We start from the raw sequence: 15,493 nt of genomic DNA, 5'->3' as shown, positions 1-15,493 counted from the left end.
TTTACCACAGAACTAGTTCAACTCAGAAATGTTTATATGGTCTCAAAATCCACAGATTGCCAAAAAAATTTTTATTAATATATGAGTTAACTGAGCAATAATATGAAATGACAATACTTGGCCCTAGATAAGAAAACAACATAAATGAAGGAAAAAGTTTCTCTTTCCTTTCCTGATATAGAAATGTCTTTAGGAAACCAGAGTTTTGGTTTAATGCCATTTTCCTTCCCTGCACTTTTTCCACTAGTAAGTCATGATAAAACGGCAGATTTGGCCTAAAAATCTGCTCCCAGGACTAGATTTCCTGATCTTCACAGCTACTTCTTATCTACCAGTTCTGAACCAGCTGATTCTCCAGAAATTAAGTGCTCTCAGAATGTTTGTAGGGTTTCTGTGTAGAAACCATTTGTGAATCAAGGATTACCTAATAAGATAGTATTAATATCACTTATTCCAACTTAGCCATAAAAAAGAACAAAATAATGCCATTTGCAGCAACATGGATGTAACTACAGATTATCATACTAAGTGAAGTCAGAAAGAGAAAGACGAATACCATATTTGTGGAATCTAAAATATGGCTCAAATGAACCTATCTACAAAACAGAAACAGACTCACAGACATAGAGAACAGACTTGTGGTTGCCAAGGGGGAGGTGGGTGGGGGAGGGAAGGACTGGGAGTGTGGAATTAGCAGATGTGAACTATTATATATAGGATGGATAAACAACAAGGTCCTACTGTATAGCACAGGGAACTATATTCAATATCCTGTGATAAGCCATAATGGAAAGGAATATTAAAAAGAAGAATGTATAAATGTGTATAACTGAGTCACTATGCTGTAGAGCAGAGATTGGCACAGCATTGTAAATCAACTCTACTTCAATAAAAAATAATAATAAAATAAATCACTTATTCCACAAGCATTTACAGGAAGTTTGTTACACTAGAATGCATTGTGCCATGTGCTTTTTTTTTTCCTAAGTCCAAGCACCATCTTTTTCTTTTTTTTTGGCTGCATTGGGTCTTCGTTGCTGTGCGTGGGCATCCTCTAGTTGTGGTGAGCAGGGGCTACTCTTCGTTGCGGTGAGCGGGCTACTCATTGCAGTGGCTCCTCTTGTTGCAGAGCATGGGCTCTAGGCATGTGGGCTTCCTTAGTTGCAGCACATGGGCTCAGTAGTTGCCGCATGCGGGCCCTAGAGTGCGCGGGCTTCAGTGAAGTCCCGTGTCATGTGCTTGATGTGGTCTTAGCCTCACTGAGTGAGGAAGATGGCCATAAGCCACAACAATACAGCGCTAGTGCTATGCTAGGGGAGCACTAAATGCTCTAAGAATACATGAAAGGAACACCTTTCTGGAACTTGTATTAGCAGGAAAGGCTTCCAGAGGAAATGGAATATATGAATAGGAGATAGCTCAGCACAGGGAAAAGAGAGAGAGACACGTTTCATATAGCATTTATGAAGTTCCAGAGATGAGAGCATAGCGTTTTGAAGAAATGGAAAGAAATTTAGTATGGAACAAACATGGCAGATTAAGGAAGACTCAAGAGGGACTTCCCTGGTGGCGCAGTGGTTAAGAATCTGCCTGCCAATGCAGGGGACATGGGTTCGAGCCCTGGTCCAGGAAGATTCCCACATGCCATGGAGCAACTAAGCCTGTGCGCCACAACTACTGAGCCTGTGCTCTAGAGCCTGTGAGCCACAACTACTGAAGCCCGTGTGCCTAGAGCCCGTGCTCTGCAACAAGAGAAGCCACCGCAATGAGAAGCCCGCTCACCGCAACAAAGAGCAGCCCCCACTCGCCGCAACTAGAAAAAGCCTGCGTGCAGCAACAAAGACCCAATGCAGCCAAAAATAAATAAATATATTTATTTTAAAAAAAAAAGGAAGAATCAAGAAATGAAACTGGAGAAAATACTAGAGCAAGATTATAAAGAAATTTATTTAAAAATTTTAGTGTTTGGATTTTTGTTTTAAGGGACGTGGAAAATTTTTAAGCAAAATAGTAACATAATCAAATTTACTTTTTTTTTTTTTTTTTTTAAGAAAGACCACTTCTGGCTTTATAGGAAAGAATGGATTATAGGCAAGAAAGCAAATTAATTAGGAGTTGGCCTCAGGCAAGGGATAACAGTGACCTGCATTATAGTAGTGGTAGTGGGAAATGGGGGAAAACTGATCAATTTTTAGAGTGATATAGGAAATGAGACAGTGAATGACTGGATGTGAGGCATGAACGAGAGGTGGAAGTGCTTAAGGCCCACAGGTTTCTGATTTGAGCATCTGGGTGGGTGATGAAGCCAAATAAACACTTGGATATATCTGTCTGAAGCTCACCCAGACACAGGAAGAAAACCAGGTCATGATATCATTGAAGCCAATTAAAATGTTTCAGGAAGGGGATGCAGCGTTCACGTGTCAACTTACTTAAAAAAAAGTTTGTCAGGTAACTGCATTTAACAAACATTGAAATGGAATAGGGGCTTCCCTGGATTCTGTGGTTAAGAATCCACCTGCCAATGCAGGGGACACGGGTTTGACCCCTGGTCCGGGAAGATCCCACATGCCCCAGAGCAACTAAGCCCACGCTCCACAACTACTGAGCCTATGCTCTAGAGCCCGCAAGCGAGAACTACTGAAGCCCATGCGCCTAGAGCCTGTGCTCCACAACAAGAAAAGCCACTGCAGTGAGAAGCCCGTGTAGAGTAGCCCCTGATCTCCGCAACTAGAGAAATCTCGTGCACAGCAACGAAGACCCAACGCAGCCAAAATAAATAAATAAATATTTTAAAAATGGTATAAGAAGTATAACTTTGTAACAGAGTTAAGTTTAGTAGCAATATCCAGAGTGATGGTAAGCATTTTGGAGAGTTAACTAATTGTGATTAAATGGCTTTTATCATTTAATATATCCCAGATGGGATGGATACTGGAAAGAAAGGAGGAAAGGAAGGAAGGCGTGAGGGAGGGAAGGAGAAGAGAATGGAGAGGAGGGAAGGAAAGGTGGGGGTAGGAACCCCGCTCCCTCCTCGCTTAGATACTTAGTTCTGGAAAACATGCCTTCCCAGAGAAGGAAGATAACATACACTCCTCTATGCTAGGCATAGCAATTTAATCAGAAACTTCTCAACACTATAATGAAGCAAACACCTTTAACTGACAGTGTTATGCCATAGAAGACTTTAATAACTTATATGCCATCCCTACTTTTGGCATATAAGTTCAGAAATAATAGGGTATTCCCCAAAGTTGAATGATTTCTCATAACATACTGAATCCCAATGGCCTCCTCCAGTCACATTCTATCTTACCATGCTTCTCCTTGCTTCAGCAAATGCCTTCTTTTCTTCCTCTATTCTTCTTCTGGCTTCTTCTTCTGCTTTCCTTTTTTCATCTTCTCTCCTTTGTCTTTCTATTTCTTCAAAACTGAGTTTGAGTTTACCAGGGCGGTACCCTTTAAAAATGTTTTCTGTGTCTTGGTTTTCCTCCTCTTCATTTACCTAACGAAGAAACAACTCACTACTAAAAACTGGGATTAATCAAAGACAGGAATGAATTATAAATCAAAAGGCACAGACTCAGCCACCTTACACAGAAATGTTTCTTTGTTCTAGTATTCTTGACCAAAATCCCCTTCCTTTATAACGTCTCATATGATTTAAAAAATCAAATTTGGAAAAATTCCAAATAAAGATGTACTCAAGTTAAATAAAACTTCTCAAGCAAGTCAAATTTTTAAATGGATAAGATTAATTGTTTAAAATTCTTAAGGAATCATTTAAAAGTTTTACTAAACATTAACTCTCCCAGAACAAACATAAAACACGTGTGTGGACTTACTAGAGAAAGGACTTGAGGACACAGGGAGGGGGAAGGGTAAGCTGGGACGAAGTGAGAGAGTAGCATGGACATATATACACTACCAAACGTAAGGTAGATAGCTAGTGGGAAGCAGCCGCATAGCACAGGAAGATCAGCTCGGTGCTTTGTGACCACCTGGAGGGGTGGGATAGGGAGGGTGGGAGGGAGGGAGACGCAAGAGGGAAGAGATATGGGAACATATATGTATAACTGATTCACTTTGTTATAAAGCAGAAACTAACACACCATTTTAAAGCAATTATACTCCAATAAAGATGTTAAAATAAATAAATAAATAAAAGTAACACCAACACACAGATGTGGGTCCTACTCAGTTTAAGATATGGAATGTTTCCAGTACTCTTGAAGGTCTTTGTGTATCCTTCAAGAGCCCATCCACCTTTTGCTGGCTTTTCAGAGGAACCTAATATGCTTAATTTTGTGTTTGTTATTCTTTTGCTTTGTTTGAATATGTAAAAATGTGTTCAGTGTTGCAGCTTTTGAATTTTACATATAAGACATTATACTGTATGTGGTCCTATTGACTTACAGTTTTGCTGAATCTTGTAGTTTTTTTTGAGATTTATCTGTGTTGATGGGGCTACCTGTAGTTAATTATTTTCTATTGCTGTATAGTATTTCATTGATTAAAAATTCTACAATTTATCTTCCAAAAAAATAAAAGTGTGTGTGTGTGTACTTAAATTGAGGTTCAAGTATACACACACTGAGTCTCTTACATAATAAAATAAAGTTCTCATTCTGTAATTTTCATGGATTTTTTTTACTATGAACTAAGGTTATTAAATGGATAAAACATCTGGAACTATTTTACATACAATTCAAATTTTATGATTTTATAATTAAAATTCTAATGTAATGCTAATTAAATTAATTACTCATTGAAATTTATGACTTGATTAATTAATGATATTTCTATGTCTTTTCACTAAGTTGACCACCAGTGATATCTAAAATGTGTAGGTATTATCCAACTGTAACTACCCAAAATATTGGGTTGGCCAAAAAGTTTGTTTGGGTTTTTCCATAACATTTTACAGAAAAACCCAAACGAAATTTGGCCAACCCAATAACAACATTTTCAAACAAACATCTAGAAAATTAAAATTTTGGAGATATAGACCTCAGAACATCATTAATGAAAACTGATCAAGAAAGTCTGAAAGTTTAAAAAATTACGTATGTTCCATTCTTAAATTCTTGCAATGAGATTTGGAATCAGTGTTTTCTTATTTCAATTTTATTTTTTGTTGTTAAATCTGTTACTATAATAATAGCAGTTAACATTTTTAAAGCACATATTGGGAATTCCCTGGAGGTTTAGTGGTTGGGACTCCACGCTTCCATTGCAGGAGGCATGGGTTCAATCCCTGGTCAGGGAACTAAGATCCCGAAAGCTGTGCTGCGAGGTCAAAAAAAAAAATAATAAAAAGATAAAAATACATAATAAATAAATAAATGAAACACTTATTATATGCCAAACACTACTCTAACTGCTTTCTATATTAACTCATTTAATGATTTAAGAAGTAGGCACAATTATTTTCACCATTTTACAAATGAGGAAACTAAGATGTAGAGAGGTTCAATAACTTGTCCATGGGTACACAATAAAGGTTAGATATCTGAATCCAGGCAGTCTGGCTCCAAAATCCATGCTCTTAAGCACTTAGATTATATACATTACACACACACATATATATATATATATTCAGTATATATATACTGACACTAAGTGTACACTTATGATTAGACTTGAAAGTACGCTGCGCCATGCTATTAAACACATTGCAGGCTGAGCTAACAGATGAAGAGATATTAGATTTGTTGAATAATTATTTTGTATGTTTACAACAATTTATAAAAATAAAAATTTAAGGCATATTAGGTAAAATATCCCAAAATGAAAGCTAGAAAATAATATAAATGCATGTTATATATGGAATATGTATACAGTTTCAAAATCAGACCCTTGTATATAGAAAATCTCCTTAAATTTATAGCAATGAACCTTATCTAAAGCCAGCTACCTCCCTTAATATTAATGTTTTATATATAACATTTGTATAACATATTATACATATAATATATAATTTGTATAATATAATATATAAATGTTATGTATCATAATATAATTATGTATTATAATATCATATATAAATGTTACATATATATCAGTTTGTTTTACCATTTGCCGCCTTGCTTCTTCAAAAGCACGCCTCTCTTCTTCTAAACGTTTTCTTGCTTCCTCCTCAGCTTGCTTCCTTCGGTTTTCTTGTCTTTGTCTTTCCAATTCTTCGAAAGTCAGTTTCAATTTTCCAGGACAAAGTGACTCTTTCTTTGCCTCACTTTCCAGTTCATTGTCCTAAGAAAACATAATGAAAACCTGTTAATCATAAAGGGATATGCTGCTAACCAACTTAACTGCTTTTATTTGTTCTTTATTAAAAAAAATTACCATGACCAATGAAAGACACTTTGCTTCCTTGAGAGACCGACGTTGTTCTTCATATCTTATATCTTCTTCATACTTGACCCTTTCCTTTTCTTCTTGTTCTTTTTCTAGATCTTCGAAATTCTTTTTCATTTTTCCAGATGTTTTGTGTGATTTGACAGGTACCACTGTTACAAGCAGTGAATCATCTCCTTCCTAATTTATAAAATAGACAATTAGCGTATTTCTTCCTAATCAAAATTTAGGTTTCATGGGACTTCCATCATTGGTGAATTTCATTACATTGCCATCAATGTTATGAAGAACAAAAATTAATATTTTTAACAGATTTCTATTAAATAGCTCTTTCTCTGAATTCATTGTACATGATGAGTCAATCTTATTGAAATCCACTGCTGACAGGGTTCAAGAAGCATCTTTTTTCCTAGAAGATGGTGTTAATACAGCTGTTTGGATAAAATTGCGTGAAATTATCTGAATTTCACTATCCGTGCACTCATCCCACAAAAGGTAATGTGCATGTGAGCATACTCTAAATCAATTTGATGGTGGATGGCTTCAGTTTAAACACACAAGAAAGGTTTCTGTGTTTGATTTTTCTCTCCATGCAAGTTTTTAAATACTTAATAAAACTAACATTTTAGCAAGGAAAAAAACCCCAGTATTTCCAAGTGATTTAGAAAACATTTATATTATGGACAAAACTCTTTGGCCTTTGGTCCTATTCAAATATTCTTAAACTTGTTTCTGAAATCCATTTTAATTAGTTCTATTACATCATCTGTTACTGCCTTTGAACTTTTTTCAAAAACAAAGAATTGTAATATGTAACACATGCCCCCTAAAATAAAACTGCTTCCAATTTATGTGGCTGTAGTTTTAGGCACACCATCAAATTGATTGATCTTTAACTTTCTCTGTTAGATAAAAAGAGATAACTAAAATTTTTGTGGTTTGACCATTCCTTCATGGTAATAGATTCTGTACTCTCTGCTAGTATGTGATAAGCAAAACAAACTATCAGGAACTCTGAGGAAAGAAGACAGAGATAAAAAGAAAACTGCCTTTTTCAAATGTTAGCTTTCAACAATCTCAACTATTAGTAACAGTTCAAGAAATATACAGCCTTGGCAGAGTATCTCAAATTGAGACTTGTGTCTCTAACCATGAAAGCAAAAACATACTTTTCTTTAAAAACACTAAGCTATAGCGTTTGAAAGTGCAAAAGTATGATCTTGCTTTGCAAAATATTTTTGTCCTTGTTGTTGTTGCTATATTTATAATAAAAAAACTCTTAATTTTTTTAATTGAAAGATTATTTGTGAATCAGATAATTTTAGGTGAACGTTTCATTAAAGGAAATGTCCATTTACCTCTGATGCTGATTCAGTTCCCGTATTGTTTATGTCCTCAATCTATTGAATAAGAATTTTATATCATTACATTACATCAGATTTCTGCTTTTTGTTTTAAACATACAACTGAAAAGTATTAGTTGTGATTTATGGTAAATTTCAAAATTTAGCATTCTGAAGTATTTTTATGTTGCTCCAAATTAGCCAATTATGTCCTTTTAAATAGAGATTAAACTTTATATTAATTTTTGCATTTTGATATCACTATCTAGGGAACAACATATTAAGAAAAAATTAAAATAAAGCCTACCTTTGTAATTCTGGAATTTGAATAATGGACCAAACTCTTATAATCTGGCTGTGAGCTTACAACCAGCAGTTATTAATTAAGCAATTTAAATGGAGCTACAGAAACATTTCCCCATTCTCTCTCTGCCACAGCGAAAGGAAAACCTATCATTAGCAATCAAATAATCATCATGACTATATTTTATAATATAAATAGATGGCAAAAATATAACTGACACAATAATAAAGCGCAGTAAAAGGTGTAGGCTTTCACATGGCTAGTTTAGAAGGGAAGATAATTCTGGAAATCATAATTGTTTACTCTGTATTTTGACAGATCTAGGTAGGAAAGGCCCTCATTCAAAAAGAGGGAGCTCAATTTGGCCATTAAGATTAGCTTGAGGGGCAGGCTAATGTACAATACATAACAGAGTGAGAAATGACAGAAAGGTGATTTAAATAACACAATGTTTGAGATCTCAGGAAAAGGAAACATAAGCAACAGGAAAATGGAAAAAGTTAGAAAGTAAAAATTCAGATTGTTTATTGTTTTAATTTGATTTTTAACACCAGTGAAAGAGCTGGAAGTAGTTTGTTCCTCACTCAGTCTAAGGGAATTCTGCTATACCTTGTCTCATACTAGGAACTGGGCTGGCTAACTCCCTGTTCTCTCATCATCCCACTTTTCTATATTCTCTGTCAAGAAGAAATAATACATATTATTAAGATACCAAATTTCTTGAAAAAGAAATTATTCTGAACAAATCATTTATTAAAAATAAGTCTATTTTGTATCTTAATAGTTTATTTTAAATAGCTTTGTTCAGAATAATTTGCTTTGTTACAGAATTATTTATTACACTGATTTGTTGTGTAGGTAAATGATGAAGGTTTTATTGAATGATAAATGATACTATGAAAAATTTTAATGAATCTGTAATAAAATAATTACAAAATTATTTCCCTTCAAAAGAGTGTTAACAATTCCTCTACAAATCATGTTAATCTCAATAAAAAGTTCTAGGAGATATGGTGAGAAGTGAGACATTGAGAGCATAGGGAAGAAAAATTCTAAATTTTTTAACCCCAAATTTCTTTTTCTTGTTGCTACAACCTTCTCAGATTTTTATTAGCTTACAGTAGATAATAAACTATATTTAGAATAGTTTTTCTTTGTTTAGTTGGGTGTTTTTTTGTTATTTTTGCTTTATTCTTTGCTCATTTTAAACCATTATCAAAACAACAAAAGATAGAATTTTTTTTCCGTTGGGTTTCAACAAACAAAGAAAAAGATGAATTTGCCTAAGTGGCCATGGTCTCAGTATATTCATAGAGAACTAAGATATTCAGTTCAATTATAGTGCTAGCTTTCAGAAACTACCATTGAAGATCTGCTTCCCAATTCTTTCTTTTATTTTTTACTTTTTTTTTTTTTTTTTTTGGTACGCGGGCCTCTCACTGTTATGGCCTCTCCTGTTGCGGAGCACAGGCTCCGGACGTGCAGGCTCAGCGGGCATGGCTCATGGGCCCAGCCGCTTCGCGGCACGTGGGATCTTCCCGGACCGGGGCACGAACCCATGTCCCCTGCATCGGTTCAACCACTGCACCACCAGGGAAGCCCCCAATTATTTCTTTTGATTTATGGAAAGAAAACTCCTTTTGCTCCTTCCCAAATCAACTTCCTTTCTCCCCTTTCTTTTCAACATCTCAATCTCCCACCAATAACCTCTTTTTCCAAGTTGTTAGACATTAACCTTGTCCATCAAAATATCCTCAAAGATAACCAGATTATACCAAATTAAGATTCTCCCCCAAATTTTATTGGTCTTTGATTCCAACATCCAGTATACGAAGTATGCCTGTTTTTAATTTATCATAATATCCTAGAATCTCAGAACTGGTAATTATCTTAAATGTTACTCAGCTACCTGTCTGACTCAGGAATCTTTTCTATAGTGTTCTTGAACATGGACTTATACAAGAGGATTTTTCAAACAAACATTAAGACTCTTCTTGACTATGTCGTGCCTTACTTCTTATATTCAAAGATAGATTAAATTTTATTAGATTTGAGTGGAAAATGTATTTAATTAGGTTTTAAAATTAGACTTCCCATATTTGCAAGATGAAATTACTATTAATAGTTTATATTGCTCTACCGACATATTCTCAAATAATTTAATAGGCTAAAAATTTTATTAACCAAGATTCTCTCGCACCCTGCCATGTAGTATCCAGGGTTACTAAAGAAAGTGGTTCTTTTTCGTGATTAGTTTTCTTCCATCTCTCTCTGAGTATCCTATGTCTTCATCATATTCAAATTCACCTCAACACACATATTTCTTCTTTTTGAAACCACTGCCATATTCAGTTCTCGGGGTGGTAGTGTAATCAGTGCTTTTTGGAAAAGGGCACAGACTTAAAAGAGATAGACTAACCCCATGTGCATAATCACCATTTCCTGCCAAACACCATATATTTTAATTATATATTTTATTACCTTATTTTACGATTTGTATTATAAATATTATTACATATAGTGATATATTTTATATATAACCTAAAATATTCATTTATTATATATTGTATCCCCTTATTATAATAAGGGAACTCCCTCCTTATAACTGTATTCCCTTGTGAAATTTCATTTCTTTTTTAAAAAAATTAATTTTTGGCTGCATTGGGCCTTCATTGCTGTGTGCAGGCTTTCTCTAGTTGTGGCGAGCAGGGGCTACTCTTCATCGTGGTGTGAAGGCACGCGGGTTTCAGTAGTTGTGGCTTGTGGCCTCTAGAGCACAGGCTCAGTAGTTGTGGGCATGGGCTTAGTTGCTCTGTGGCATGTGGGATCTTCCTGGACCAGGACTCAAACCTGTGTCCCCTGCACTGGCAGGCAGATCCTTAACCACTGCACCACCAGGGAAGTCCGAAACTTCATTTCAAAATGAATACTAATCTTTGATGACTGGAGGTGGCAGAGGTAAAGTACACCAACCTTTCTTCAGACAAAGAGATGCAAAGTAATAAAATATAGGAAATTCCAATTCTTTTCTGTAATTCATCCGGCATATGACATTATTTGTCACCATAAAAATGGCTGTTTGTGCCATAAAAGTGGTTATTTGCAAAGTCAGGGTAAATAAATTTCTTTGACATGCAAATACAGCATATGCTTTGCCTTCTTTGTCACTTAAAAAATTTTTTTTTGTTTGGTTATTTTTTTGGCTGCACTGCGTGGCTTGCAGGATCTTACTTCTCTGACCAAGGATCCAACCCTGGCCCCGGCAGTGAAACCACCAAGTCCTAACCACTGGACTGCCAGGGAATTCCCTGTCATGTTTTTTAAAGAAAAGTAGTAGAAACTGAAAGAAGCATAGCAAATAGATTTAAGGCACTTAAAGAGTAGGCAAAAAAGAGCCAAGTACAATCTCACAATAAAAACGGTTATGAAAGGGGGGACCTTGAAGATGGCGGAAGAGTAAGACGCGGAGATCGCCTTCCTCCCCACGGATACACCAGAAATACATCTACACGTGGAACAACTCCTACAGAACACCTACTGAAGGCTGGCAGAAGACCTCAGACCTCCCAAAAGGCAAGAAACTCCCCACATACCTGGGTAGGGCAAAAGAAAAAACAGACACAAAAGAATAAGGACGGCACCTGTGAAAAAAAAACGGTTATGAAAGACAATATACTGTGAAGACGATGTTGGGATAGTTGTTAAAATACTGATGACAGAAGGAGGAGAAACTAAAATGATTTCATGACATTTTATCTATATGTACCATTATTTAGGTGAGACGTTTATTTATAGCCCCCTTACTTTGTACCAGGCACTGTACTAAGTGCTTTGCATTTATTAACTCATATAATCTTATTAAAAACGCTAGGAGATATACCATTATTGTCTTGTTAAGCTCAATACATTGATCATCTCTTTTGATCCTACAGTGTAGACAAGGTTAAAGTACATAAGCAATATAACTGTCTTCTGTGTCTTTTTTCTATGTCTCTATGACAACAGATCGTTTATAATATAAAACAGATATCAATATATTAAAGAAATTTTTGTGAATTGACCAGTTCTTTACTTAATAAAATGTAATTATGACTATTAGAATTTCAAGTTTCTATGTCATTACACACATGAATCATTTGGAGAGATTAGCTTTTTCTGGAAATTAGATCAGATTCTTGAGTATTTTAAAATACTTACCAGCTTCTTAGGTCTCATGCTCTGAGAAGAAAATATATGGGAATTCTAAGTTCATTAAGAGACTATATAAAATCATAGTAATAATGTTTTTCTCCCTCTAATTTGTCCTCTGTGGCTATGGGCAACAGTAATGGCTATATGAAGGAAATGACTGTCACACATTTCTCCCTTCTACTACCGTCCCCAACTTAAAAAACAAAGCTAAGCCAGCTAATAATACCATTATTGAATAAAATGTGACTTGAATTTGTTTCAAATAATTGAGTAGGAAGATATCCTAATTAAGCCTGTGTTTGATAATAACCAGCAAGTATTTTTTGATTGCTATTAAAAGACCAGCATTTTGTTATATGCTTGTGGATAGTTTATGTGTGAACTTGCCTTATATCTTTGTAAAATTCTCTAATGTGTCAAGAAAAATAAGGAATGTGGACAGTGTAAGGAATGCAGAGAGAATGATAAGATGGTATATAACAAAAGTCATCTCAGTATTCAACCTTGAAATAGGCACTTTCTGCCCTTATCCTTCTAGGCATTTGATGTTAAATATTTGTGCTTAAGATCTTATTTCCATGTTAGCTACTATTTAATAGGTTTATGTTATATTAAAATATTTTGATTAGGCAGCATACTGATTAGTTTTACTCTGTACAATTAGTTTCTGAAGCAAATACCAAATTAATATCTAGTGTATACCTGCTCAGCCCTTTTTGCTAATTCACGTTGTATCTTCCTCTTTTCTAACATATCCTGCTCAATTCTGCGTTTTCGTTCCTCTTCTGTTCTCTTCCTTTGTTCCTCTTGTCTTTGTTTCTCCATTTCAGCAAATTTACCTTTAACAGTTCCTAAGAATATATGAAACATGTTTGATATTTTGCTATGCTTCCTTTTCTGCAATTTTATTTACAATTTGCCCCTCAAGTGTCTTACCTGTTAGCTTTGGGACGTAAGCCTTTTCTACTTTAGAAGATACCTCTTCCTCATCATCAGAAGCAAGCATTTCTTTAATCTAGATGGTTAAATAAATTAATATGAACATATCCAAACTTTAGACTAGATCACATTATATGCAGAGTTTGCAATTAGCTTATAAACACAGAAAATATTAATTATAGTTAATATGAAATGTGGTTAATGTGAATAACAAATAAAATGTAAAAGATGAAAATGAATATTTGCATGAGAATAAAATAAAATAAAATAACCTCCTGCTTTCTCCTGTTCCATTCTCTCTCTCTAATATATTGTTCTTTTCTTCTTTGCTTTTCGGTTCTAGATCTCCTTTGATTTCTTTCTTCCCTGGCTCTCTGCATGGCTTCAAACTTATCCTTTACATCACCCTTGCCAAGTTTTGGCACATAGGTTTTTGGTACAGGTTTAGATGAAGAAAGCAGAAGCTTCATTAGAAGAAAATAAAGAGAAGAAAGTTAAAAAAATAAGAAAGGAAGAAATTAGGTAAAGGTAGATCAGAATAAGCAATATAAGAAATACTTATTGAAACAGACTATAGATAGAAATGAGTTGGAAACCTTTATTTGTATAATCGGAATCTGATTAGATACTTTCTAAAGTCTAAGTATGAAAAACGAAATTACAGAAAATATGAGAGTAAAAATGTTATTAATATAAAGCAAAGAAGTCCCATTTTGTAGGTGTGTTCCACTGAAGCTGAAGGCTAGCAAAATATAAAAACTGAAGACTGGATTCCAATTTAAAACAACCTGTATTTTATTGTCCTATTTCATTACATTAAAGATTCAGATTTTACATCTCTTGCTTAAAAGATACCAAGACTAATTTTAATAAGTTAGATGAAGTTGAAAACAAAGCAAAAAGTTTAAGACTAATTCACATAAGCCTAATTCTTGCTTGTTTCCATATCTAATATCAGCAAAACTGAAGGCCTTTACTTCTCATTTGTGGCTGAGGTGAGCCAAGGTCTTTGTGCACAAGCAGTGATTTTTGTTGTTACTACTGCTATACTGCCCATCTAGAACTTCTTTAAACCCAAGTTGAAAATACGTAAAAATGCTGCATCATTCCAAGTAGGAGGTGCCCTGAGAGGAAAATTCCTAAATAACAAAAGAGCTTTCCAAAGAAGGAGGAATCTGTTAAAAGACTAGAGAAATGATTTTCCTCCATCTGAAACCAGGAAAGCAAATTATTTTCATCTTTTTGAAAATTAAACTGATCTCTAAAAGAAGTTTCAGAAAATAAAACTTCATTGCCTCAGAACACCAAACCCTTTCTTCTAGTGATAATGGCAAATTGCATAATTAATCTGTGCCATACCCAGCCCCTATTTTATTTTCTACTTATGGTACCATTGGCCATTTTAAGGTTTTTTAAAGTTTATAATTTTGGGGTGTCAGCAACTGATTTCTTCTTATTACAATTCTCAGTAACAACAGCCAAGAACCAGAAAAAGGCCTAAGATAAGTTTAATTGCAGATGCTAGAAGAAGTAGCTAAGAAGGATCCTCACCTGAGAGTGAATTATCTCTTTCTCCTTAAAGTATATACATCAATTCTGTCTTTTTAATACTGAAAAAATAACTTCTAAAATTTATCAAGGTATTAAAATCTACTCAAGATGCCAGACATCACATCCACTTCACTATCACTCACAAAACTTAATAATCATGCTTCCTAGATAAGAATCCAAACGAAAATACTGGGCCCAAGACCAGCCTGTAAATTTTACCTCTTCTTATGTTTTACATCTTGACACTATGTCACTATGAACTCCTGTGAATGACCTTTCCACCAGTTGCCCTTTTCAGCAATTCTACAGTCAACCCTATGATTCCCCCATTTTTTAACTTTTAAGACTTACCTCAGCCTTTTGAGAAATATCATTCATGTTTGCTCTATGCGGTCTTGGGGTGATTATGAAGCTTTGTAATTTTTTGCACCTGAAAAAAATATATTAGTATTGAATAAGAATTTTAATGCCTTAATTTTTTAATATGCTGTGTATTTTTTTAAGAGAAATAGCAAGTTAATTGCCCCTCAAAGAATAATGACATCATCCAAGCAAGTAATAAATTATAATAACCCTCAGCTTTTCCCAAGATTCAGGGTATAGAAGGTACAAGGTGCAAGGTGTTAAAAGATTCTTGTAAGTTTACAGCCCAGAATAACTTAGTGAACGTATCAAGTACCCTTGCAAAAAATTTGTATTCTGCAGTTATTGGATGTATTATTCTATAATTATCAATGGGGCCAAGGTGGTTGATTGTGTTATTTAGGTCTTCTATGTCTTTACTAAAAAAAAAAATTGGGGGCCTAGT

The 15,493-nt window shown here is 34.6% G+C and overlaps 1 protein-coding gene across 2 annotated transcripts in view; it reads right to left on the bottom strand.

Annotated features, from left to right (window-relative positions):
* The window catches only part of NEXN (nexilin F-actin binding protein), a 30,698-nt gene extending 15,592 nt beyond the window's left edge, over nt 1-15,106 (bottom strand). The window contains exons 1-7 of one of the 2 annotated variants that reach the window (XM_024734545.1): nt 15,037-15,106; nt 13,132-13,210; nt 12,898-13,046; nt 7,716-7,757; nt 6,346-6,537; nt 6,076-6,252; nt 3,317-3,505 (exon numbers count right to left, since the gene is read on the bottom strand). In XM_024734545.1, the coding sequence (XP_024590313.1) occupies nt 3,317-3,505; nt 6,076-6,252; nt 6,346-6,537; nt 7,716-7,757; nt 12,898-13,046; nt 13,132-13,210; nt 15,037-15,063 (855 nt within the window). In that variant the 5' untranslated portion in view covers nt 15,064-15,106. The remainder of the gene's footprint in view (nt 1-3,316; nt 3,506-6,075; nt 6,253-6,345; nt 6,538-7,715; nt 7,758-12,897; nt 13,047-13,131; nt 13,211-15,036) is intronic. The other variant, XM_024734546.1, reaches the window with a different exon arrangement.
* Between the last annotated feature and the right edge of the window lie 387 nt (nt 15,107-15,493).

The sequence above is a fragment of the Neophocaena asiaeorientalis genome, unplaced genomic scaffold (assembly GCF_003031525.2).
Source record: "Neophocaena asiaeorientalis asiaeorientalis breed wild unplaced genomic scaffold, Neophocaena_asiaeorientalis_V1.1 scaffold15, whole genome shotgun sequence".
NCBI classification, from domain to species: Eukaryota; Metazoa; Chordata; class Mammalia; order Artiodactyla; family Phocoenidae; genus Neophocaena; species Neophocaena asiaeorientalis.
This window is presented reverse-complemented; position numbering and strand designations above follow the sequence as displayed.